General features: G+C 51.0%; 1 protein-coding gene across 6 annotated transcripts in view; it reads right to left on the bottom strand.

Moving 5' to 3' along the window:
- The window catches only part of ANKS1A (ankyrin repeat and sterile alpha motif domain containing 1A), a 75875-nt gene that overhangs the window by 22340 nt on the left and 26978 nt on the right, over positions 1-26557 (bottom strand). For 5 of the 6 annotated variants that reach the window (XM_017835829.1, XM_017835827.1, XM_017835826.1 and 2 more), the window contains 5 exons: positions 25555-25647; positions 21407-21524; positions 15543-16114; positions 4577-4643; positions 446-552 (listed from right to left, as the gene is read on the bottom strand). In XM_017835829.1, the coding sequence (XP_017691318.1) occupies positions 446-552; positions 4577-4643; positions 15543-16114; positions 21407-21524; positions 25555-25647 (957 nt within the window). Of the gene's footprint in view, positions 1-445; positions 553-658; positions 1416-4576; positions 4644-15542; positions 16115-21406; positions 21525-25554; positions 25648-26557 lie in introns of those variants that run through there. The other variant, XM_017835830.1, reaches the window with a different exon arrangement.

Genomic DNA, 26557 nt, shown 5'->3' on the forward strand with positions numbered 1-26557 from the left:
GTCATTAGGTTTCAGAGCCAACAGTGTCAATGTAATTAGGTACAGTTCATTAACATCCTGCCTGCATGCTAAGAGCAAGTACAGTTCCAGCAAGAAGTCTGCTGCCTCCTTCACAGCCCAGGGCACAGACTGTTCAGGGACTCCTTCAAAACACCAGTGAATTTCAGTTCACATTTCTGGAGCAAATCAAATAGTACATATTTAGGGGGCAGATTAAGTAAAACTTTCTATGAAAATTCCAGTGAAAAAGCAGTAACACCTGAAATAAATGTGAAGACCCAACACAACCCTCATCTATTCCTTCTGTCAAACCTTTTACACCCCCCACGACCATTGTGCCGGGCAGCAGAACCGGCTCTGCTTGGCACCGACACGGGGCGCCGGTAACGAGGGAAGCTTTGGCCAACCCGCTCCTCGGAGCCCGGGGTCCCTCCTGGGCACTCACCAGGAAGCGAACATCATCGAAGCCGTTCAGGAGCAGCTTGCTCTCGTACTGCTGCAGGCCGATGGACTCCAGCCACTCCCCGACGCTCTGCTCCAGCATCCGCGAACCTGACGAGAGAGGAATCGGCAGCCGCTTGAACAGGGAGAAACCGTTCAGGCGGTAGCAGCGGCACTCTGAGGAGGACAGATGGCATTGCCACATCATAGTCATTACCATAAAGAAACTCAAAAAATTATGCTCAGAGTACAACAAATCAGCTGGCAGACAATTGCTCTTGTGTGCACAGACCATGGACAACAAGCTTCCAGTGCCTCCGTGGGCTCCGGGTGCAACCTGTACCGCAGTTCACACTCAGAAAAGAAACTCCTCGCCCGGGCAGAGGTTCAGAAGCACTGCTGGGGCGCTGAGATCACAGGCACTGCTGACAGGGCTCCTGAGTTCCTCGCCAGACAAACACATGAAGCCCAACCCCACGGGAATGCGGATCCACTCCTTGGCTCAGCAGAAGGGGGCGGGAGGAGAACAGCGAACTTCCACCCGAGGCATTCCCAGGCAGTTGCAGGTGCGAGGGAAGGGAGCGGAGCCACTTCTGAACGCACAGAGCTGTTCCAGTCCTCTCATCCGTGCACCTCCAGATGCACCCCCTGCTCAGCAGGGAGCGCAGAGCAGCCTGAGAGAAAACAGCTTCGTGCAGCCGAGCCAGCACAGACACGGCGGACGCTCGGAACAGCAGCAGGAGCTCAGGCTGTCCGCGGGAAGACACGCAAGACAAAGGAAGCACAGACTGCAGCAGCGGAGAGAAAGGGCTTGTGCTCTTCCTTCCCAGCAGTCCTGAGAGAGGCAAACCATGGCAGGGGCTTTGTCTCGCCGTTAGCGTGTCATGAGGATCCCGAGCACGAGTCCGGGAGCCCTGGCACTGTCATTCTACCAGTGCCCCAGCGGGGTGGCATTCCAGCACACTGCCCGGACCGGACTGGCTGCCCCGGGGAGCCCGGCCCTGCTGCTGCACCGCAGGACAGCGCAGTCGGGACCGTTCTCACCCGACACCGCCGGCCCTGCCAGGCGTTGGGTGCACACCTGGATTTGACCTTCCTTCATTTTCTTCAGCCCCGCGCAGCCGCCGCATCGAGCCTCTTGCTCAGACAAGGAGCAGCTCTGCAGGAGGAGGCATTTCAGTTCCCTGCTTCCAAACCACATCAAAACAAAAGCAAGCAAATGCAAGCACACTCTCTCCTCTTGCTGCAGCAGCTCAAGTCCGAGCCATGCCCTGCCACCTCCCCTCAGCCTCTGATAAAGGAAGATTCCTCCCAGCACCTACGGAAGCCGTATGGACGAGCTCTCCCTTCCTTCACCCTTGGGATGAGTCCAGTGACTTGTTACTCTCCTCTAGAAAAGCTCAAGACCTTAAATATGAGAAAAAAAGTTCAGAGCTCTCCTTTTCATCAGGGAATTTGCTATGCAAGACAGGCAGATTTTCAGGCTCCCTGGCACATCTGTTTCCACCGTGGATGCAAAGAAAAGGATGATCAGGAGACCCCAGTTTGCTTCCTTTGAACCTTCTGGTCAGCTGAAGCGGTTTGGTACCTTCCAGCCATCCCTCCCCGCTCTGCTGCAATGGCTGCACACACAGAGCTCACGGTGTCATCTGCAGATTCTTGGGGTGATTCCTGCTGTCTGCTCCACGGGATTGCTGCTCTGCCCAGGGAGCTGTTGGGCAGCGCCGGCCGGTCCTTCCAGCCAGCGTACGAGCAGTGCCGAGATCACAAAAGGCTTCTGCCCCCCCTCCCCTGACCCAGCCTGTGCACCGGGGCACCAACTAAACCCGGACTGTGTCCCCCGGGCTCCCGGCTCCCCCGGGCTCCATCCTCCCCTCCGCCGGTCCCTGCGCTCCGCCAGCGGTTGCGGCGGCTTTGTCTGAGCCGGCGAGCCCCGCGCTGCCCGTCCCTCCCTTCTCCTCATCCTCTCACCCCTCCCAGCGCTCCCACCCGCCGCGCCAGCCGGGAGGGAGGCAGCAGCTCCCTAACTCTCCAGTGGAAATCACTGACTCCTCAATATTTACTGGATGATGGATGACATGGCTTGGGGTTTTCAAAAAATGATGTCACAGGTCTGCTCTGACAGTTCCAAGTGATTTGTGGCTGGCTCAGAATTCATTTATCAAGAGAGAGGTGAGGAACTGCCTGGTGCCTACCACAGCATTCCTGGGAGCAGTCAGGGTATTGGCAGGAGGAATGAAACCACAGCAGCTCCTTTCCCTCAGCTCCTGAATTTAATTTTAAAAATTATTTACTCTGTTCAGCCTTTCATGTGCTCAAAAATGTATTTCTGCTTTTAAGAGGGAAACCTACAGTGACACAAGTACAGGTTTTCTGTTTATAAAACTGCTTCAAGTCATCACAGAATGAATGGGGGGAGGTATTTAGAGGGAGGGAATCGAGGGGTTTCCTCTAAAAAGGAAAAGAGGATAACAGATGCCCAAAACATCCTAGGCTGAAAATAAAAAAGCCCCAAATACACTGGGTGTTCAGCTGTTCATGTGTTACGAGGATGACACAAGAACAAAAGAATCCCAGTCCCTGTGCCCCTTGTCAAGAGCCTGATCACAACTTGTGACTGAAACAAACTCCCATTTCTCAGCTCCATCCTGACCAACATCACCATTTGCTCATGGACACTGGGTGCAGAGAGACACAAACGTCTGTTCCAAGGCCAAGAACTCCTCTAAGGCAAAGGGCAGGTGGAGTCTGGTACCCCTAAAGCGATGGTGTTCCTTGATTGCCCAAGCTCTGAGAAGCCCTTGCCAGCCCTTACCCACTGCTTTCCTCAGACATGAGGCAGTAACTGCTTGTACAAACAGGCTCCAAACACACTTATCCCCACAGTAACTGCCAGCAAGGCATTTCACCCTTCCAGACCCCAAAGTAGTCAGGAGCCCAAATATCCTCAAATCTCACCCATTTTTGAGGATGAGAGCATTTGGGAAGTTCCCTGCAGCTCCCTGCACATTTGCCATGACCCAAATTGTTACGACCCCACGAGCCCCTGGGAGCTCCCTGGGTCCCGTCAGCCCCACAGCAAGGGCTGGCAGAGCTCTGCCCGCTCCAGGGAAGGAGGGACAAACAGGAGTGTGCCCAGCAGGCAATCTGCACACAAGGGATCCCAAACTGAGCGTGGCAGGGCACAGCCTGTGGGAACACCCCCAGCTCCAGGACACAGCAGCTCCAGGCTGTCCATATCACTGAGAGCAGATCTGTGGGAGCACTGGCTCCTCCTCTCCCCTCCATGTCAGTCCCTTCCCTGGCACTATTGATCCATCAAGCCTGGACCACAGCCTGAGCCCAAACACACACAGCACTTCGACTCCTCTGCAAAGCCACCTGACCCCGGAATACGGAGCCCGAACAAGGTTATTGCACTGGGAACACACAGTGCCTTCCTCTTCACCTGAGCAAAAACCTGAGTGACAAATGGATGCGAGGTGAGCTCTGTCGCAGCCCGTGTGAGCCGCCTGTGCGGATCCGCATTAGCATCTCATCAGGAGGAGCTGCTGCCCACCCGGAGCCGTTCTGCGGCAGCAGTCTGGAGGTGAAGGATTTAAAAGGACAGAATCCCTTGTGGTGGCAGCTCTCCAGCAAGCTCAAGTTCTGCGTTTGCTCAGGATTTAAAGGCAGAGAAAGGAATTCACGCTTTAAGTACAGAGGGAAGCACGTGTCCTCCAAGAGCCTCATTCAGTGAGTATTGATACCTACAGGGGCCTTTAGGAATGCCCAGGATAACCCTCACTGAGGCACTTGGCAGATTAACCACATCTGAAGGGCACGGACTCCGTGGGACCTGCAATGACCTGCCACTAGCATGACCCAGCCCTGCTCAGCACAGCTACTGCCCTCACAGAAGGAGCCAGGAGGACAATCCTGCAGCTGCATTCTGTAAAATTAAATGAATCTTCCTGGAGAGCATTGAATTAAAATTCCCGGCAGCAGCACTGAGCATCACATGGGAAGCCCAGGTCTGCTCCTCCTGTGCCAGAGCCTTCCTCTCCCTCCCAGAGTCAAAGCAGATTAAAGAGATCAGCACTTTGTTTGTGTGCAGAGCACTGCCAGGACAGGTGGACACACGCTGAGTACACACCTGAGATCCTCTGCTGCTCCTGGGAAAAGTCAATGCCTTCACCAATGGAACTCATGATCTTCTCAATCTGGAAATAAAAAAAGCACATGCTGCATTACTCATAAATCAGAAAAAGGTAAAGGCAGCCTGGGATTTCACTGCCACATGACAGCCAAAGAAATTCAGGGAAGGATGTTAAGATACCTCTGAACCAGAAGAGGTACCCTGGACACTTTGCCTGGGAAAGTCCTCATCAGGATGGATGGCTCAGAGGGATTTTCAGAAGTTGGTGCTCTGTAGAGCCTTCCCTTCCACAACTTGCCAGAGCCTGGAAATAAGCAGCTCCAACAAAACCATCCCTCTGGAGCAGAGCACTAGGGGTGAGGAAGGAGCCCCAGACTCCTCAGCTCACACCATCTGAGCATGCAGCCCCTGTGCAGCAGGGAAGCTGCAGGAATGCCGTCACCACCTCCCTCCCAGAGAGCAGACTGGGAGCTCAGCTTCCCTGGACTCTGCATTTTGTTGGCTGTTTTTGTCTTGCCTTGGGTTTATTTTTTAAATCACCATGTTTCCCAACCCTATGCGTGGAGCTATGCTCCCACCACTCCCACAAGAGCAGATGCTTCCAAAAAGTTTGAAAACAGATTGTTTGCAACAGCAGCACCACGGGGAAAACGCCTGAAGGACCCAGGAGAGGGAGCAGGAGACAGCTCCATCCCCGACTGAGGGGATCCACAGTCCATGGCTCCAGGCAAACCTCCTGCAATGAGGAAAAAAGGTACAGACTATGCTGAGATGGGCCTGAGTCCCCTTAAGAGCTGCATGGAAACAGCTGCATTTGCCACACATGTGAAAAAATAAATTAATGCAAGTTGCAATTTCCATAGAAATTTCAGGAGACTTCCTTAAATGAGAAACTTTTCACACAGTTCTTGAGCAGAATTTGTAAATCAAGGTTTCCAGTGCAATGCAGTGGATGGAGAACTGACAGTTACCAGTTTAGTTCTGCAGGAGGAAAGACCTGACAAACTGCACTTCAGTTGGTCAATTCAGACCCTTCAACACCCTCAGCTCCGAACCCCACTGTTTTCCAAAGAGCAACGAGACACTCGAGAGGCTTGGGCCTGGTTGCTGACTCCAGTCTTCAGTCTATAACTGAGCAGAAAATTAAACAAAATAAAAGAAAAAAAAGCACCTCTAGTGAGATTCCCAAACAGAAATCTCCCAAGCAAATACCCCTGCGAGGCTCTTCCAATGTGCAGTGACACATCGACTGGCCACAGAGTGGGGGAATAAACCTCAATTCCTAAAGGACTTTTTTTTCCCCTCATCCTTTAAGGACAGATTTGGGGAAGGAGTCCAAGTTTCTCTGGACTTCACCCCTGGCTGCCTCTGGCCTGGATCCCAGTGCGATGCTCCGCTCGGGTGCAGCACGAGCCCCAAACCTGCTCCTGGGGCTGGGGTCACAGTCAGGGGCAGCCTGGAGCTGACCTCTGCTAGAGATTTGGTGAAACAAAGAAAAAACCTCTTAAAAGGCTCCTGCCAAGGCAGATCTCCATAAAGCCCTTCCTGCCTGCGGGGAGCAGCGGGCAGTGCACTTGCAGCATTAAATCTCACCAGGGAGAAGGCACTCGTGTGAGCTGGAACAGGGCCAGTAAGGATGTGGATCCCCACCCCTGGAAAACCATAAGGACAAGCACCTCTACTGGGCTTGAAACACAGCTAATGTCCATTTACTGGGAGATTAGAAAAACAGCCTGGGAAAAAATAATCAGAATCCAAACATGTATGGCAGAAAAGGGAAGTACGACCTAAAAAGAAATTCCAGTTAAAGATGGGTTTTGGAATGAATGCACACAAGGGTCCCGCCCTGTCTTAAAAGCAAAAAACAGTCCTTGCTCCTCTGCCCCTGGACACAGCCAGGACTAAAATGTGATCTTTGCTGAAACTGCTGGGAGACACCTGAGCTCTGCAGGGCTCATTTCAGCAAGAACCACCAAAGCAGATGGTTTTGCCTCCCTGAAGCAGCAAATGCTCCCCAGCAAAACCTTCAAATTTCACAGTGCCCTCAGGTACCATCAGGGCATTGTGGTCATGCAGGACTGGAAGGAAATAAAGTGATGGTGCAGAACCAGGGCTCTGGTACTGGCTGTTCTATTCCTTCCCATGGACAGACACTGAACAGGCTGCAGAGGATTTCTGGGACACTGCTGCAATCCTGAGCACTTGCTGCACAGTTTGGGTCTTGAGGTCAATTCAGTTCAAGCTCCAGAACTGAATTCAATTCAGTTCAAGCTCCAGAAGTTTAAGGACGTTAAGCTTTGCAGATTGGTGTCCATCAGCTTCAGGACAAGGTACATTTCTGAGCTGGAGCTGCTCTTGTACCTTGTCTGGGAATCTCTAGCTGGATTCAAGTTGCAAATTAACTCCAAGTGCCAGCCAAGTTCCCTTGTTTACTTTGTGCTGTCCTTTCCTAATTCAGGAGAGACTTGATGCTGCCCAGGCTCAGCCCCTGGCACTGCCAGTCCCAACACCACCATGAGGACTTGCAGGTGCTTCTGCAGCACTGAAACACCCACGATCTTTTCCTCAAAAGCAGGGAACTGCCTTGTGCTATATAAAACTGAATGGAAATTAAATAATCACGTGGCAGAGCATTACCTTTCACAGCCCTCCTTTGCCAAGGATCAGTCACGGTTACACACAGTCACAACTATTACCATTAATGCAGAGGGAAATCCTGCCTCATGCCCTCAGCTCTCCACGAAAAGCAAACACCTCAAACACAGTCACCCTGAAACACAGGTTTATGGCTGACCAGCTTAATTTAACTCTTAGGAGGCTGCAAAGAGAAAAATGAGGGGAAGGACAAACCTAGAGAGGGAACCAATGCTTTAGAGCATCCCTGTCCTCTGCAGCCTTTCCTCACCTGCACTCCAGCACTCAGATGGGGCTGAACAGAAGATACCTTGGAAATAGCCTACACTACAGTTTTTTAGGTTGTTCTTTCCCACTGGTGAATTATTAAAATACAAAAATACCATGTTTAAATATAGCACTGCAGCTCAGACTTAGTTGTAGCCTGAACACTCAGTTCTGATTTGTTTTGGCTTAACCTGTGTTTTTCCACTGAAGCACCAAATGCCCGTCCCTGGTTGTGCTTGGTGCTGTGGGGTGAGTTTGGGGTGGGGATTTAATTATTTATTTGTTTTCACACCCATAGAAATAAAAATGCAAAATGCTTTTGCCTCCTAAATTAATACTACCAAGAGGGGCAGGTAGCTCTATGCTGGGAAAGTGTTTTGGCCAATGAGCCCTGAAACCCCACCAGGAAAGGAGACAAAGTCCTGCAGAGCTGAAGTATTCAGGGAGAAGGAAAGGCTGCAAGGATGGGGAATCATTAAAGTCAAACCAGGGATACAACAGGAAGGAGCTGCAGAGCAGTTACCAGGATTGAAACTCTTGGATGTATTTTCATATTTGCCTACGTTTTGCTGAAAAATAAAAGTGCCCTGACATAAGGAGGAGGGTGAGGCCCAGAGTCCCCGAGGCCAGGGAAGGGGTGAGCTCTTCATGCAGGCAGGCGGCCACGGAAACATAGCAACTGGCCAGTGAGTCCAAAACAGAGCTTTACTCAAAACCAACTGTCCTGAGCAGAGTTCTATTAAAGGAGGAAGAGGCATTTGTTTGCAGAAGGACAGTGAGGCCAAGCCAGCCTGGAGGACACGTGGCATGCCAAGGTCTGTCCCACTGCAGGACAGGACATTTCAACACCGGAGTCCTGCACAGTGATTCCCCACCTCGCAGCACTCACAGCAGAAGCAGCCAATGGCCTCAAGGAGATCACTAGATCGAGCAGCACCCCATCAGGGTGACACTCAACCAGCCTCTGTGGCATCTCAGTGCTCCTGGAGCTTTCTGGAAGGGACTTCACAAACCTCACCTGGAGCTGGAAAACCCCTACAGTCACCCTCAACACAAACGCAGGAGTCTGTTCTCGGTCTCTGCACAAGCATCAGGGGCTGCCAAGGACACAGCGAGGTCATCCTGAGAGAAGAAAACAAATCTAGAATCCTCACATGCTCTGGGTTGGAAGGGACTGTAAAGGCCACCTCGTTCCAATCACCTGCCATGTGCAGGGACATCTTCCACTAGACCAAGCCCCATCCAATTTTGGACACTTCCAGGGATGGGGCAGCCACAGCTTCCCTGGGCAACCTGTGCCAGGGCCTCCCCACCCTGCATGGGATCGATGCCTTTTGCTTCCTCTGTGACCCCTTCCCAAATTGGTGGATTATAAAGCACCAGTGCAGGGCCTGAGCATGAGGGAGATGAACTGCAGTGCTCCTGCACGGGGCTGAGCAGTGAAGTTACTCAGATCACAGTCTGTAATTAAATAAAGCTACGCAGAACCAAACGCACGCTATCTGCCATATGGAGGGCATTAGTGCACTGTAATGACACCCTGCAGCAGAGCATAATTAAGAATATAGCAAGATTCTCATTATAAATCCTTATTACTGAGGGTTCATAACCTATTGTACAAACTCACCCAGGGCTCAAGCTCTGCAGACAAGAGCAGCTCCAGCACCAGATTTCAGACTGGAAAGCTACTTACAAAGTTGGGTGGAAAGGTTATCAGTCTTTTAAATTTCTGCAATTCCAGGAAAGTGTCAGGGGTTAAGACTTCATTATTTCTAAGCTTTAACAACGGGGGGATGGGGCAGATTTGGTTTCAAATTATAAAAAACCAAACCCCCAACTATAGCTGCTTCTGCAGTTTCAACCCCCCCGAGCACAAAAAACCCCCCAGTGACAACTTGACCAGCCCCATCACAGCCAGGGGATCACCTCTGAAACCCAGGGGAGAACTAGGGGTATGTGAGGTCGATGGGCAATGCTGGGGCAGCCCAGAACCACTAACATTTCCATTCTGCACCAATACCACAGCAAACCCCAAGTACATCACTGACTGATGCTGCATTCCTGAAGGAGGAAGCGAGGCTGCTCAGACCCTGCTGGGATACATCCTGGAGCAGAGGGATAGCTGGATCACAGCATCCACCAGAAACTCTGAAAGGGATGGAGCAGGAGAAGGGTCTGGGACAATACCTGCTGACTCCTCAGTGCAAGCGCAGCCCTGGAAAATTTGGATCTGGGCCATGAGTCTCATTTGTAGGTTGGTGACAGCCCATAAACCACTTCTGGTTCAGTTTACAATCTTTCAGCTTATGTTCTCCCATCACCATCCCATGGAGCACGCGGCTCGTATTTCATCGCTCAATATATTCTGTGTCTCCAAGAGACACCAGCCTGTATGAACTCAGCATAACAAACACCAAAGGCCTGGAAAACATAATGCTCAATCTATTAATTCAAAGCTAAACTACACAGCCAGTTGTTCGTGGCACATTTCAGCACTTGAGCTCCAGTGTTCTGTGTCCCATCCTCCCCCAGCAGCGTGTGCCTTGCACACAGCATGGGACTCGCTCAGTTCAGGATTTATTTAAATCATTCTGCAACTGTGATAAAGGCAAACACAATTTCAGGCTTAATATGGTCTCTGAGAAACTCATTTGGATCAGGACCAGGCCTTGTTGCTTCATACCACTCTCCAGCCTGTGTTTTAGTACGAATCCCAAAGTTACAAATCTAAACACATACCAAAAGGAACTTACAGCATAAACTTCAATTTCACAACAGTGTGTGGGGAATCTGCACTTTCAGAGCCCTCCAAATATCAGTGTTGTTTTGACAAACACCCAGTAAAATCCAACATTGACATGACGAGAAAATGGTCAAATGCAGCAACACATCTGCCCACAGCAGGGAAATGGCTGGACAACAGCTACAATAAAAAAGGCAGAACCCCCTGAAGAATACTGAACCAATTCACTGTCTTTCTGTATTCCCACCTCCCAATACAACCCCCAAACACACGTTATGCTCTTGGGGCAGGGCTTGCTCCAGCCTGTGGGACACGAAGCAGCACAGGGAAGTCAGTTCAGGCTGATGAGAGAGCTGTGAGGACTTTGAAAATAAAAGCTTCTGAAGTGCTGGAAGATGCAATGTAAAGCGGAAGAGAACATAATGAAGGACTGGATTTAGTAAGGGCACTGCAGCCGGACATTTCTGTTCTCAAAAAACAAAACCGTCCCCGAAACGCCAACAATCACGAGGTTGTTACATAACCAAAACATCCGCCAGAGCTCGATCGCTCACACAGAAGAATCAAAAGCTCCTGATTCACAAATACCAAGTTCATTCACTTGAGGAGGTACCAGAAGCACCCCCAGAGGTGGATGGAGCTGCTCAACTATTCCTGCTGACGGAGCTCCACGTGCAGCCTGAGGGGGTGACCCACGAGGAAGAGGATGTCAGGAAGCATTTGCCTCTGTCTGAGGCCACTTTCACAACCCTTCTGAGGGTGGATGGGAGGCTCCCCCCACCAGGTAGCAATAACCTGCCATGTCTCACTGCCCTGTCAGACCTGCCCCAGGGAGAGTCACCAATTTGCTTCTGATGGACAGAGACAACTCTCAGAGCTGGCAAATATCATCCCTATTGTGTCTTACCCTTGCTGCTAAACACAGGAGAAAAGCCTGGTTTATGCATTTGCCTTTCAGACCAGCACACCAACCTGTAAAACCATTAATTTGTCTTATATTGGCTTGGATTGGCTTAGTTCCTTCCACAGGCTACCCCTCTGCAGCAGATATAAAAACGGTGGCAACACAAAAGCTTTCACTTCAAAAAGTTCATCAGGATGCAGGAAATCTCACCACTGGGGGCAAAGAGAAGAGATTGGACACGAGGGATGATGTAAGAATTCCCGACCTTAGCACAGGAAAAACAAGAGGAAACATTGGGATCCAGAGATAATAGAATAATCAGCCCAATAATTAAGGCGATTAAGATCCTGATGACCTCGCCTTTTTAGCAGAAATCAGACCAAAAATACTGACCCTGTTACTGCTTCTCCCTAGACAAAAATGAATTATAAACCCCTTCAGGCAAAGGGAAAACTGGAAGGAGAGCAGAGGACGAGGGCCAGCTCGGGGCAGGGGACACCAGGGACAGATGAAGCCACCGTGCTCCGAAACGGGCCCTGCCCCGCCCCACCAGCCACACCCGGGGCAAACCAAGTGCCGAGACTTTAACACTGAACCAAGAGAATAAATGAAACATTTTGGGAGGAGAGGCTGCTGGGAAGTGAGGACTGAGCCTCGTGCCCCCACGGCAGGGATGTCCTCGGAGCGTGCAGGGCGAGCCAGGGGTGCTGAGGGGTGTGACAGGAGCCCCTCCGGGCAGGTGAGTGGCAGGAGCTCAGAACACAAACCCCTGAGCTCTCATGATGCAACTTCATCAGGCACAGAACCAGCAGCTCTGCCTGAGGAACAAGGGAGATATTTGCATTTTCTTTCAACAGTGCTGGCTGGCAGCTTGGAATTTCAACTCCTGGGTGTTTTAAGGCAGTGGCAGGTTTTGCATCAAGAGCTTTCCTGAAAGTTTCACCTTTTGATGCAAATGTTGTTAATCCTCCACTGTAAGCCTGTAATTAAGGCACTGATTCCGCTGAGTACTGCACACCCAACAGTCCTGACAAGGTTTAAAGGCACCCACAGCAGTGCCATCTGCTCCTGGCATCCACCCTCAGGGGACATTAAGACCCCCAAAACAAGTCAGGAACCAGCGAAACACCACATCCATGGTTACTGCAGATGGAAAGCATTCTTTTCACAGGAGACATAGAGCACCACTGCAGTTAGTCATGAGAGATGAATGTCCAGTGCCATAAATAGCTACAGAATATTCATTAGTTATTCAACTAATTCACTTGGGGGAAAAAAATGCATCAAAGTGGTGGACTGTGCACCTCCTGTTTTCTAAAAAAAGCTAAAGTAACATGCCTGTTTTATTCAGTTCCCTAAATTACTTTTGAAGGAGGTTTAATCTCTTCCTAGAAGAGCTGAAGTCAGAACACAGAACCACTTCATTTTGTGAGGTTGATGCTGGAACCTCTGAGTGCCACGATCATTAAAAATTCAGCATCGGAGCCACTTACTTGATAGGCAGCTGGAAGTGGAGGATTAAGGGATGTAGGGAGCCAGGTCTGAGGCTAATTCCCAGCAGCCTGCCTCTTTCCTTGCCCTGATCTCTTAACAGATCGTTTTTCTTACCAACACCTACAAGGCAGAAGAGCAGCCCCAGGCCTCGACTGCAGATCTCTGCTGGGAGCCTGGGGCATGAGCCAGGCAGATGTGCAGGGCTGGAGCTGCTCTGCAGAGGAGGAAGGCAGAGCAGATGCAGGTTAATCCACTCTGGAAGTGGGGCTGGAGTGGAGCTGGGTGCCAGCAGCCCCCCACCCCAGGGGTGCAAACACAGGTTATTGTGAGCTGAGGAGATCATCCCCACCCGCTCAATATTCATGAGCCAATGACAAAACCCAAATCTATCACCTCAGCCCTCAGCCAGTTTGGAAGGATTCATGTATTTATGCTGACTGTGAGCTCTACCCCTCACATGCCTCCTTGCCCCCAACTCTGCTTCCCACTCCAGCAGGGACCGAGCATTTTCGGTCCCCACCTTCTCCTGGGAAAGGTATGGCTGTGTGATGAGAGAATTTCAGTGCCTGGCTCGCACAGAGCTCCCACCACAGGGACTCCCAGGAAGGAGCAGGGACAGGAGGGGACAGGAGGTGACAGGACACGGCTGAACTGGCTCCTGGGCAGCACAGAGCAACACTCCAGGCCAGTCCTTGGAGTAAGGGAGCTGCAACTGGGAACAGGAATGAGCTTTGCCAAGTGAATCACTCCTTCCCCATCCCACCCTTTTGGCAAAGCCAGCACCACCTTCCACTTCCAACAAAGGGCATTGGCAGTGCTCAGCCAGGGCAGGGGTGTGACCCTTCGCCTCCAAGCAGCAGATTTTCTGCTGTCCCCATCAGAGTGGCTGAGCACAGGCACCACGGCCCAGGGCAGTGCCATCTGCCAGGGACACCACAGATCCCTCCCTGCACACCTACTGCTGGCCAGGCCGGCAGGCAGAGCCCTTGGCTTGCTGGCTACAGCTGGGAACTGCACAGAGATCACTTCCCTCCTTAGTTGCCTGCATAAAGACTATTAAGATTAAGAGAATAATATAAATATAAATATGCCATTGTTTCCCCTAAACGTAGAGGAAAAGCCAAACCATCCCTAAAAAGGGTGGCTCAAAAGGGTTTACATTGGCCTGGTAAATTCAGAGGTTGCAAGCTGCATCCAATTCTGACCAGCTGCATTATCCCATCCAGGAAACTAATTCAACTCCCAATGACAACACTGCATTTATGTTTAAATCTCACTGTTGCCATTATGACCAGCTAGACCAACCCCTTTCTACACATACAAATCCTGCAAACCCCCAGCCATTCCCACAGGTGCTGCTCTGAGAATCCCTCTGGCAAACCAGGCCATAGGATGCTGCTGCCAGACTACAACAATTCCACAAAATGTTTCTATTATGTCAGAAATCAGGAAGACAAAACCATCAGGTTTTAATAGTACTTTTTTTTTCCTAAGTGAGACCTGCCCCATTGCAGACAGATGTGAATTTTTCACATTCTTTCTCTGATTTCCTCACCTAAACATAAGGGGAAGCAAAAGCAGATTTTGTCTGGCTGCCTCGGAAATGAGGGGGTTGTTTACAAGCAGGAGGAAGCAGCTCCGAGGGTTCATCTGAGCAGAGGAAGCAGAGGCAGGGGCAGGCAGCCCAGCACTTGACCTCTGCTACCACTGCAGTTGTGCAGCACTGCCGAGTCAGAGGCTTCTGCCCTTTCAGTGTCTGCTGCAAACAGCTCAGATAAAAGCACAGGGAATTATCCAGTCCTTCCAAAACCTTCTGCTGCACTCTTTCCCTACACTGTGGTACAACTGACCCGGGCAATTAACAGTGAAGCCTCTCCAGCCCAAGCAGCTGCAGGGGAAAACATCTTTTTGGCAACCCTGAGACCCAGCAGGGAGTGAGGGGGAGGGAGAGAACGGACTGAGGGATGGGCTCATACTGAGGACAAATTCCCACATTGCTTTTGGCATCTCCGAATACAGGGGGGTATTCAGAGATCACCTCCCACAGAAGGTGATCTTCTCTCCAAGTCAGGGTTGGAGAGGCAGCTGAGCAACAGCCCGTGCAGAGAGGGGAGCAGGGGCACAACCCTCCCACAGGTTTCCACGCCCAGCACACGCGGTTCCACACACCCAGCACCACGCCGGGGGGGTTTAGTTCCTTTCAGAGTACAAAGAGTAGTTCATCCCAGCTTATCACTTCTGCAGCCACTGCTCTCCCAGCACAGAATCATCCCCAAAGAATGTATCAGTAATGCTGCGGTGCTGAATTTCAGAAGGACACTTAATCTCACCCCAGTGGCTCTCCAGGGCCAACTTTTGGAGCATGAAATATTTAACTATCCGCGGGCGTCCGATATGATAATAAAGTGACTGCTAACCAGCCGCTGAAATGAGCCTGTGAGGAGGAAAGCTGGAGCTACTCAATACACAAACCAACCTAAGTACTCTCTTCCTTTCATCTCCATGAACCCCAGACACTTCTCACCCCCCAGCAGCAGAGACCCAGCAACACAACATCTCCAGATGCTGGGAGAGTCCACAGGGAAGAACTGGAAGGAGGAGGTCAGGACAAAGGTTGGTAAGGGGCACTGTTACAAAGTCTCCCTCATTTTGGGAACGTCTTGCTTCAAAGAAATCAAGCCCTGCATTTGAGCAAAAAACTTTTGACAGTTTGAAAAGCCCCTCAGTTCTTACAATTCTGTTTCTCCCCCACTCCAATGAACTCTATCTTTTGGCACTTAACACCTTACAGACTCCCAACTGAGCATGTGTCTATTGATGCCATGTGAGAGTCAGTGAAAGCAACAGAACCCACCCGGGACCCCCCCAGGGCAGTGTGGCAGAGAGGAGGCACAGAGGCTCTTAAGCAAGCTCAGCCTTACCTCATCCCACTCCGAAGCAAAGGACGGGGACTTCTCCAGCCGTTTCTTCCCAGTGCTGCAGTTGGAGAGCGATTCGCTGCGGCTCCCCATGGCATCGTCCTCTGTCGGGGAGCAGGTCAGCAGGTCAGAGTCCGACTTCGACAAGCTGCGGCTGAGTTTGAGCTCGGCTTTGGGCTTGCTGCCCGGGTGGGCCCTGCCCACAGCTCTGTCCCCCTCTTCCTCAGCACCGCCGGGGTGCTGCGGCACGTGGGGCGTGACTACGGCCGCGGGATCCGCCCGGCTGACGTGCGTGTGCTGCACCGTGGCGTAAACCACCGCCTGGTCCCGGTCGGGAGAGCTGCTCCGCACCGATCCTGAGCCAGGTAAGTCAGCATCCTCCACCTGCATAGCAGCAGGCTGGCTTGTAGCTTCCGTGCCCCCCTTCTCTGCAGAGGAAACGAGCCTGAAAGGGTCCTCACTTATCTCACAGATCGGAGAAGAACCGTGAAGCAACCCTGAAAACTGCTCTGGCACCTGGATGTCCTGGCTGTCAGCAGGGTCCTGGCTGCGGCCACCGCTGCTCCTCCTGTGGTCTTCGAGGGAATGGAAACGGAGAGGAGGGGGAAATTAAAAACATGGAAGAAGCAGCAAAATTCCAGCTCTTTCCCTGCCCTCCCTCAGCGAGGGAGGGAGAGATAAAGAGAGAACAGTTCCGTATTGTTCCGCGTGCTCAGCCTGTACCCAAAGTCATGGCATTTATGAAATTCCAAACACTGGCCCGATTTACGCAATCTGGCAGCTCTCCGTGTTGTTTTATTCCTGTTAACACTAACTATCAGGCCTTGCTATATAAGGCCAAGAGAAGTGCTAACTATATCCTGTAGAGAGAGCAAGTGAGGTGGGAGCAGCAGGGACGGAGGCTCCTGGAACATCTGATCCGTCTCCATAAAGGCCAAAGCGTTATTTGGAGCTGCGCTCTTGGCACGGGCTGCAGGGTGGGAAAGTGCCTGGACTGTAATTGACCTGCGAGTTCCAAAATCCACTCCCAAAAAAACCCACTGCCTTCCTCCCTAGTGGTTTCTGAGTTTAACCTCTCCTCCCTGCTCAGGGGAGAGAAATAAACAGTTTATGCAATAAAAAAAACTTGAGCAAAAGGTCTCTCTTGCAATGAACCACCGAGCACAGAATGGTCCGAGCTGGCAGAGCACCAGCTGCCCCAGAAATGTGACACTGGTTCCATGCTACTCCTGCCCCAGCAGCCTTAATATCAGGTACCAGGGTCCTGCATAAACCATGAATAATTGACTGATACCCAGTGCCAACCGTGTGCACACACACGTGTACTCACCTGTCACAGCTGAGCAAGTGTTTCAACTGCAAAAGCAAAACTTTGTCAAGTCAACAAGTCTAACTTTGGTTTCCCAGGATTTCTTTGCCCTCCCAGCATTGCTTGCGAATTTTAACCACTTCCATTTAGTGCTGAAGAACCTCTTCAGTCTGAGGACCAAAAATCCATGCTGGAAAGGAACAATAAGCAAAGCACCCCAATAATGAGGCTCTGAAACACAAGGAGGATGTTTGGATGTGAAGAGGAAATTGTTTGCCTTGCAGACAGCAGCTCCGGGAAGCCAAGGCAAAGGAACTCTCCTTTCTGTGAGCAAAATAATGAATTCTACTTTAAATAAAAGCAGCCTGTCAGCAGCAGCAGCAGCGAGCCCAACTCCTTCCCCCAGCACCTTTCCAGCACCAAGCCTGAGCAGGGGATTTTCAAACACCAACACCCATCGGGTTTTGTGGTCTGCCCTCACACCAGAAATGGGCAGGAAAGGGCTGAATTAGTCCTTTGCCTTCGTGTGGGGGTCCCAGGCACCCTGTGCCCGATGTCCCTCGCACAGGCACGGGAGGGCTGGAGCAGCCAGAGCCCGGCCAGGGCAGCACCACAGCCCTCACTGCTCCCTGGGATCTAGTGATGTGAGGGATTATCTCATCCTGGATCCTGTGAGTTAGAGATTCCAGGACAGTGAAGTAGTTGTTGACTCTCTCACAGGGGCACATTAAACCACCAGTTCTGTGACTGGAGCCGCCAAGGGAGAGGCAGGTCCTGGCACTGGTTGGAGGGGGGGTCAGCAGCAGCACCCCAGATAACAAGGCCAGACTGGACTCAGTTACTTTGCATAAAGCTCTGATGCTGCAATGCTGGAGAGAAACCTCAAGAGGAGAAACCTCAGAGGAGATCAGATGTGCTTCAGTCATTGGCCAGAGTGGTACTAATGCAAAGCCACCGACTGGCGAGCAGGACAGCAGAGAAGGGACACTCACCTAAACCTGTGGGGAGGAGAAAGCTTTTGCAGTCTTTTTTCCAAACCTCTTCCCTTCCTTAGAAACTATTTCTTCCATGCCCCAGCTTAACCTTTACTGACATTTCAGCAGAAGGCAGAGAGGGGGCTGGCAAAAGTTTGTGCCACGTGCTGGAACACTTGAGTCCAGCCAGAACAAAATGCTCCAAATCCAGCTCCAGTGCCTCACAAAGGGCTCCTGTTGGACAGCAATCACAGCCACCCACTCATCTGCAAGCTGAGGAGGGACTCCAAAACACAGGGCAGCTGCCAGGGAACGAAGGGATGGAGTGAGGGCAACAGCACTTGCTCAGAAGATGTGAGGAACATCTTGCAGGACACATTTCAGAGTCTGTCCTGAAAGCTGCAGACATAAGAACTAATGTAGAAAGAAAAGAGTCATCTCACTCCTTTTTATCACTGAGATGCACACAGCAGGAACACTGAGGGCTCTCCAGGCCTCACCTTTTAAGGGATCTGGAAGGGTCATCCTCCTCCAGTTACACCTTTTAACTACTACAGGGACTTCTGCCCAACTCTCTTTGCTGATTTTACATCCCAGCACAGATCATCTGACTGATCCTGACTTCTTTGGCCACAGCCTGCTGCAGGTCTCACCCACAGGAGAGGCTGCTTCCAACCCTTCCTGGGATCACGAGCCTATTCCTGGGTACAGACTGTCTGCTTCCCTGGGAGGATTTAATTAAGAGCTTCCCTGCCAGCAGCCTGAGGACTCCAGATACGAAGCACTTCCCTAAACACTCCACACTAAGCTGCAACCACCCTGCCTCGACTGGATTTCTTTCCCTATATATATCAACAGCAGGATTTGTCTCATGCCCCTGGATTAGGAGAATGAAGCTGTTACTGCAGCTGCTGTTTGCTCAAGATCCCCAACCTTAAAACTAGAAAGGGCGTACAGCAGCCTCTGACTTGCACATGGAAAAGGCTTTCCATGCTACATCAGGCCAGAATTTGTCAAGTGAGGAGCAGGCAAATCTCTTTCCCATGGCACAGAAGGCCCGAGGAGGAAGCTGGCAAAAATAACCCTCACCTGCAGTAGAAGTGAACCACGGGCTCATTCCACAGCCAGTAGTGCCCGTGGAACCCAGCTGAGGATGGCACACTCCTGTGTTAGTCTCACCAAGCTCAGTCACTCCAGACAGAGTTTATCCACCTGAACTTGTGCTCTTGTGCACTCCCTCCCCTCTTCAGAAAAAGTAATGAGACACTGTCCTATGGAAGCAGCACAGAACAATCTCAACAAGCATCAGTCTGTAATAACTATCAGAAGGCACCAAGTCAGTCCTACCTGCAGCTGGTCACTGCTGACAGCACCTGGGGGTGATCTCTGAGAAGCCAGACACATGAGAACTCAAAGATCTTTTCCACATTCACCTTCCATCACATCTCTTTCGAGGCAGCAGGAGTTAAGAGGTCTCCTCCTGGTCACTCTTCTTACAGTCCCCCACTCTTGACTTACTTTCACGCCCTGTTACAAGGTCTGAGTGCCCTGACTTCACACGTGTGACCGCACACCAAAGGGGAAGGGAGAGTATTTGGCTTAAACCACTTCTGATACTCTGCCCAAAACATGAGACCAACTTCTCCCAGCGCTCCAGCATGTGACAGCAAGCTGCTCTAACACACACAAAGGCCACCAAAGCCAGTGGATAATGCCACATTCATCTGCTCGCTGGACACAGGACAACTGGCAGCCAGAGGAACAAAGGCAGCTATCACAGATGAAAGGCACCATTAAACCCGCGTGCCTGAAATTCAGCATTTCCGCTGCCCTGAAACGCCCTTCCAACAGCCACAGGAACCCAACTCCTCATCTCCTGACCAAAGACTGCTCCAGAACTCATCCAGAAGCCCAGACCCTCAGATCGAGGGCCAAGAAGCAGTTCAAAGCATCTTTAGCCTGTTCCATGTCTTGGGATGGAGCTGCTGCCTTTGATGCTCCAGGACCCTTCTGACCCAGAGGTGGAAAAATTCTCCAACACCCCAATGAAGGCTTCAGTCCCTCCTCTCTCAGCCCTTGTTTAACTTTTTGCCAAAATGACTCTGCTACTCCCTAAATGCATCTTCTCCCCTCCATCAGCCACTGACTGCATTTAAAGAGCAGGCAAGCCCTGGAAGATGAGAAAACTCAACTGCATCCTTGGATTTCTCCCACTACAACACTGGGAAGGGCTTTACGCTTGTTACAAACACAGCAACACTTTCCATGGAGTGCAAACCCTGAAGTCACAGCTTTTATCTTCCCAGATGTAGATTAAAAGACAGGACTCTGCTCTGGATCTGTACAAGGCTACAGATCTTCCTGCAACCTCTCATGATGTCTTCAGGTGTTCAGGCTAAGAGTTTTGCATCAAGAACACACAGCTGCATTACTCTGAGGTTTCACTTTAATCTGACACATAATTAGGACACACCTCCTCTCACACTAATCAAGACTGGACACAGCAGCCAGAGAAAGGAGTGGAGCAGTTGGAACAGCTCGTGCTTGAATAACCAGCAATAGCTGCCCGCTGACGAGAGCCTGAAAGCTCTGGCTCAGTGGCTGTCACCCACGGTCTGTTCCTGGCCCAGACTGCAAAGCATCAACCTGAAAAGCTCCCAGACTTTGCCTCTGGCAGCGAGGGGACTTTGGCAAGTGCTGGTGGGAACACAATGACCTCTTGTGTCACCCTGGGCCAGTAAGGAGAGCAGCAGGACTTGAGCAACAAGAGTTAACGTGGTGCAAGGAGGGAAAACATCTGCAGGTCTGACAGGGCACTCAGTGAGGCATCCCTTGTCCATCCTCAGAATGAGAAGGGTTCCAGTGTGAGAGTCCAAATTAAATCCTTCCAAATTCCTGCTCAAGACTTTTGAATAAAGCTGGAAATCTTTTCTCTCTAAACAAATCTTTTTTGTTGTTGTTGCAAGAAAGCCAAAAAGCCAACAACAGCTAAACACAAGAGACAAGGTGTTCCCAGATCCTTCGTAAAGCACAGAAGTCCCTCTGGGGGAGGAGAGACTGGTTCAATATATACCTGGCTACCCCACGGATCTGTGTCAGTTCTAGTTCTTGCTCTACACACTTTTGTTTTCCTCCTCTCTTAGTTTCCATCTCAAATTAGCTTTAACACAGAGCAGGATGTTGATTTTACAGCAGGATAGCAGAAACCTGCAGCGCCAGCTGGATGCAGAACACGGCTCACTGGAACGCTCACGTTGCTCATCTCCCCTGGAACAGCCTCCAGCCTCCCACCCTCTGCATTTGCTTAGCTGAGCACAAGATTTGGGTATTTCTGAGTTCACAGAGCAGGTCCTCAGAATCTCTCAGCTATCCCACAGCACAGCTGCCCTTCCTCCTCGTACACTCTGTACAGGAACGCTCGGAGCTCTCCTCTACCAGAGGGAGGATTACCAGGAAACACAACAATCGCCCTCCAGCCCCCACCCAGCAGAGACTTTCATTGTTCCAGTTGCCCTCTGCCCTCTGTATTTTCCTGAAGTGCACAGAAATGCTTGAAGTGCTCTGTTCTTTGGATGGTCACTCACCTTTTGTTTTCCTGTCCACTGCAACCGGTTTCTTAGTTTCTGCTGTAAGCAACAGCTCGTACGGGTGTTCCTCTTCCTCAGCTCCACTTCCCCTGCTCTTCCCCCAGGCAGCAGAGGCCTAATGAAGAACAGCACAATGTGGAGCTCTGCAAAGCAATGCTTTGTCCTGGCATAAAGCCCACGGCCTCTATGCCATGGGTTAAGCAAGGAATTAGCAGAGGGAACACCTTTGCTGCAGAGTGTGAGCCAAAATCTAATACTCCTCCCCTTTTTTTTTTTTAACCCCCTCAACGAACACCCACCCAAACCCCCTTTAATTTTTAGTATCTCGGGATGCTGATAACTTTCCAGCACTGACCAACTGACTCACTGTGCAAGAGCTGCAGACAGCCTGGAGGGGGAAAAGAGCTGAGACCGTTATTCCTGTTCATCCCAACTCAGACTGGCTGTTGCTATTGGAATTTGCATTGTCATTCACTATTCTGCTGGCCCTATTAGGACAGGGCTGAAAAGAACAAAAGCCCAAATACCTGCTACCTTCTCAGATCCAGCATTTCTGACCTCAGGATGGATGGCATCAGGCAGCACTGTATGAATTCAGTTTAACTCCAGGATGTGCAGCAGTGACTGTACTTATTTAAATCCCCCAAAGCCTCTAGTTAGAGCTGGTTTGGAACCCTGGCAGACCCTCCCTGAGCTGCTCTGCAAAGCTACCATCCATGTGCAGGGACGAGGTTTTGGCACAGGATCCAGACAAGTCTTGCTGCAGACTCACATGTTGGCCTACACCAATGCCAAGGATGACAGGCCCTGGATGTCCCTGGGTGCCATCCCAGTGCTGATGGGGCTAAACTGGCCTTCAGGGCACCCTGCCAGCACAGTCGGCTGCCTTTCAGCACCATCTCCTGGCCAGATCCTGGCAGACTGATGCAACCCTGCCCCAGGAGCTCAACACGACCTGGTAATGAGCCCTGGCAACAGGGTCTAAAGGGGCTCCAAGAGAGCTGGGGAGGGGCATGGGGTGATAGGAAGTTGTGGCTGCCCCATCCCTGGAGGTGTTCAAGGCCAGGTTGGATGAGGCTTAGAGCAACCTGGTCTAGTGGAAGGTGTCCCTGCCCATGGCAAGGGGTTGGAACTGTATGGTCTTTAAGGTCCCTTCCAAACCAAACCATTTTGTGATCCCATGTGTGACTACAGCCAACCCAAAGCCAGAAAGCAAATGATCTCTACCTGCTGCCAGGACAGGGAAGAACAGGTCTGAACAAAACACGCCCCCAGAGAGGGCTCCTACTGCTCAGACTCCTGGACCTCCCACTGCCTCACCAGCAGACCACACACCACCTCCTCCTCTGCCCCAAAGTGAAAGCACCAGAGCTGCTCCAAGGGTAAATCGGTACCTACCTGACCTCAACCCAGCCAGGAGCTCTGGAAGCTTAGGGAGTCTTGGAGAGACACCCAGGAGTCAGCAGCACAGACAGGATTCCAACATCCATGTGCTGTTCTGCACGAGCCCAGCTGGTTTTTAAAGCAACTTTCTCAATAGGAGGAAACGAGCTCTGTCCGGCACGGGAAGTATTTATTGTACCTGCTCCAAGCAGGAGCTGCCAGGCAGACCTGCTCCCTTCCAGGTGAAGGAGCTTGTAATGAGCAAATTAGGGAAAGAATTCTGACCAGATGGTGGCACAAAACCATCAGACCAGAACAGCAGGTAACAGGTTCTCACCCGTGATCTTGGAAAAATCCTTCCCAGCAGCAGCCTGTCAGCACAGCAGCAGCCTGGACCTTCTGCCAGGCTCTGGTGCTCTCCTGACACTCCAGTGGATGATGATTCCTGTGCTGTCCTCTTTAAATGCACTGAAGGCAGGAGCTCCCCAGCAGCACATAGTTCCCAACTTCTGCTTTGTGAACTTTTGTGCTGGTATCCATGGGCCTGGTTACACTTGATTTTCTCCACCTCTCATCCTTCCAAGCCTTAAATAGAGTTTCAAGCTCAAATTCACTCAAAATGAAGACCATTGCTGGAGAACTGTGCTTGTTCTGTGGGCTCTGTGACCAGGAGCAACAAAACCAAATAAAGCTTTCTTCCAGTTCAGCTTCCAGTTCCTCAGACATGTTGTTTGCACATACTAATGTTCACTTCTAGCCAAGCCCAAAAATAAGATGCTGTGGGTGAATAATGAGGATACTCTTTAAGATGTACTTAATCCACAGCAGAGGACTTTGAAAGACTTTCTAAAGGGTAACTCATCTCTTCCTCTCTCCTCCCTCCCAGAGCTGCAGACCAAACTGCTGGAACCACCGTGGCGCCTTGTCCTTGATCTGCACTTCCCTTCCGGAGACGAGCAGTAAACAGCTGGAACCCAAGTTTAATTTGACAATGTAGGCTCTTACTCAACTGCAAACCCAGAAGGTTTCTGGAGATAGTGAAAGGCACCACTCAAGCACCTCCACACAATCAGCTCCTTTGCCTGTTTGTACCAACATTTTTCCATGATGAAAGTGAAAAGTTTGTTTACACTCATCTGTTTTAACTGATAGTTCCAGCTTGGCAAGGAATAAAAAGACTACTTTGGAAACTAGAGTTTGGCCCAACTCCAGAATATTCAATGAGTAACTGTCCTGGCTCCAACAGGAGAGCAGGGCTGGAGGATGGCACATTGGGATGCTGCAGCGAGATGTTTACAGCACTCCAAAGCATATTCCTGTTCATGCCTGCCTGACTCAGAGAGAACATGCACTGAGGTGATAAAAGATAGGCAAGAAAGCAGAGAAAAGCAGAGCAGGCCAGGAGAAGCAATCAAAGGAAAAGGATCAGCCCCAAACTACCTCATCAGTACATCCAGAAGGTCGTTTCCAGGCAGCCACACACTGCCCGTAAGTTCTATCACCGAAGTTGGTCACAAATCAAGATCTCCCCAGTGAGTCACTGCCATTTGCCAGCAAGATTCCCTTTAATGGATCATGCTTCCAAAGCCATTAATGGCAGGACAACACAGCAGGTGTTTGATAATTAAACATGGCAAGATACCTCTAGCAGGAGCGGTCAGGGCACGTTTGCCTCCCTCGTGTTTCTTGTCATAAACAAGTTCTGCTTCCCAATTATGCCATGACCTGCTGCCCAGCTCTCCTCTGCCAGAGCCAGGCACAGGACCAGTTATTACACCCTGCATTTGCACAGCAGTGCAGGGATCAGTCCACAATGTCACAGCCCCCTGTTTATGCACAGCTCGGAGCTCTACTCTCTCTGAAGTCAGTTGTATTACAGCAGACCACGTTCACTCGTGTCTCGTGTGGATTTGACACACTCCAGACAACAGATCCCATTTATGCTTTGCAGAACTCCAGCAGATCAGCACATTCATGTTCAACACAAGGCATGTGTTGAACCAGAGCCTGCTCCGACAGCAGAGGTGGCACACACTCCATGGGTTTCACACACAACCCACTGCCCTTGGGAAAGTGCGAAAATCCACAGATTTGGGTTTGCTTTGAAGGTTTTCCTGGGTGTCAGCAGAAGTTGCCAAGACACATTTGTGGTTTCCCACAGCCGTGTTTCCTGGAGAGCCCTCGTATCTGAGGTTCACAGACAGGTGAATAAAGATGAGCAACAAGAAGCCCAGGAGCAACAATACGGAATGTGAGAGCTTTAGTTCCATCAGAAAGCAGCTCAGATGCAGAAGGCAGCTTTCAGATGTGCTCAGCCAGATCCTCAGCTGAATTCAAGCCCCTGCTCCCTGCTCATGTCAGTGGGACCCACAAGCCCACGCAGCTCCTCCACAGCTGGGAGCTCAGAGGAAGCAGGAACTCTTGGTGTGTCTGCATTTCGGTCCAAGTGAAGATGCACGTGGTGGGATCTGTACAAGTGGCAATGGTCCACATCACAATGTGATTCAGAAAAGCCTCTTCCTAAGGGAATTCTCAGCCAAGAATAGGAAAGTAAGGCTGAAGGTCAACACTGAGGTGCCCTGGAAGAACCGGACAAAGGAAGTTCCCATGGCAAGGACAGCAGCAATGCTGAGTGAGGGAATGTTTCACATTCACAGCCCGACTAGCACAGGAGGTAACAGCATCCTTGGCTCCTCCCAAATTATTAAAACTGGTCTTTAAACCACTCTCCCATAAAACACCCCAGATCAAGCCCCACATACCTCAGAGGGAGCACTGTGACCTATCTTCTTCTCCAGATGCTGCTCCTCCTCTTCGTCGGGCGGGGGCTTGGCAGGCGGTGGGGGACGTTCTCTCTGTGGGTAAGACAAGCACTGTCAGCTGTGCTGGTACAGCTCGGCCCTTCTGCTCCCACCAGCCCTAAGTCCCCACTGCTGTGGACGCAGCAAGGACCTCCCCACACTAATCTGGATGGAGGAGTAGTTCAGCCCTGACAGCACAGAGCTGGGCAATGGCTGCTGCCTCTCCTCCACCTCTCCTGCAGACACTGATGTGGGCAGAGCTCTTCCTGTTCGCACAGGTCTCACTTCACACTCAGACTACTCTCCACAGCACTGCACAAAGGAGTCAGGAATGAGCTGATGGGGAGAAAAGGAAGACTCATGCCTTGTGTCTTAGTGAAACAGTAACAGGAATAAGTGATGCCAGAGGCAGCTCTTATAATGGAAAACTAGAGATGAAGAGACAGTGCTGCACCAAAGTCCTCCAATATCCAGGGATTGCCAGTGGGCAGCTGGAGCTGCTGCCCAGTCAGATGCAGAGCATATCCCCAGGCCAACTCCTGCTCAGCCACAGCTCCATCTAATGGCAAAGGGAAGCAGCAGAGCTGCACTGCTCCAACAGCAAGTTTGGGGAGAAACTCCAGCGAGCTCCTGAAGCACATCCCTTTTCCTGCTCCCTCCTCACTGCAGTTCAGCCTCTCCTTTATCTATAAGAGAGTTGAACTTATTTCACACCAGACACTGTTAGTACAAGACAATGACAAGATTTGGTCAGTAGCAGGACAGTGCATCTGGTACTGCTCACCTGAGTGAGACCTGGCTGAAATGTCCATCTGCTAAAGCTTTTGTCCCATTTCTACTCTATTTGCTCTCAGCACAGGCCAAAGGCTGCACCTCTTTGCAGAGAGGGAAACCATGGCTACTGTGCCCCCAGCAGTTAAAGTGTTCATTGCTGCTCTGCCTCTTGTCCAAAAATGCCTCCATG

Source organism: Lepidothrix coronata, unplaced genomic scaffold (assembly GCF_001604755.1).
Source record: "Lepidothrix coronata isolate B3197 unplaced genomic scaffold, Lepidothrix_coronata-1.0 Scaffold263, whole genome shotgun sequence".
Classification (NCBI taxonomy): domain Eukaryota; kingdom Metazoa; phylum Chordata; class Aves; order Passeriformes; family Pipridae; genus Lepidothrix; species Lepidothrix coronata.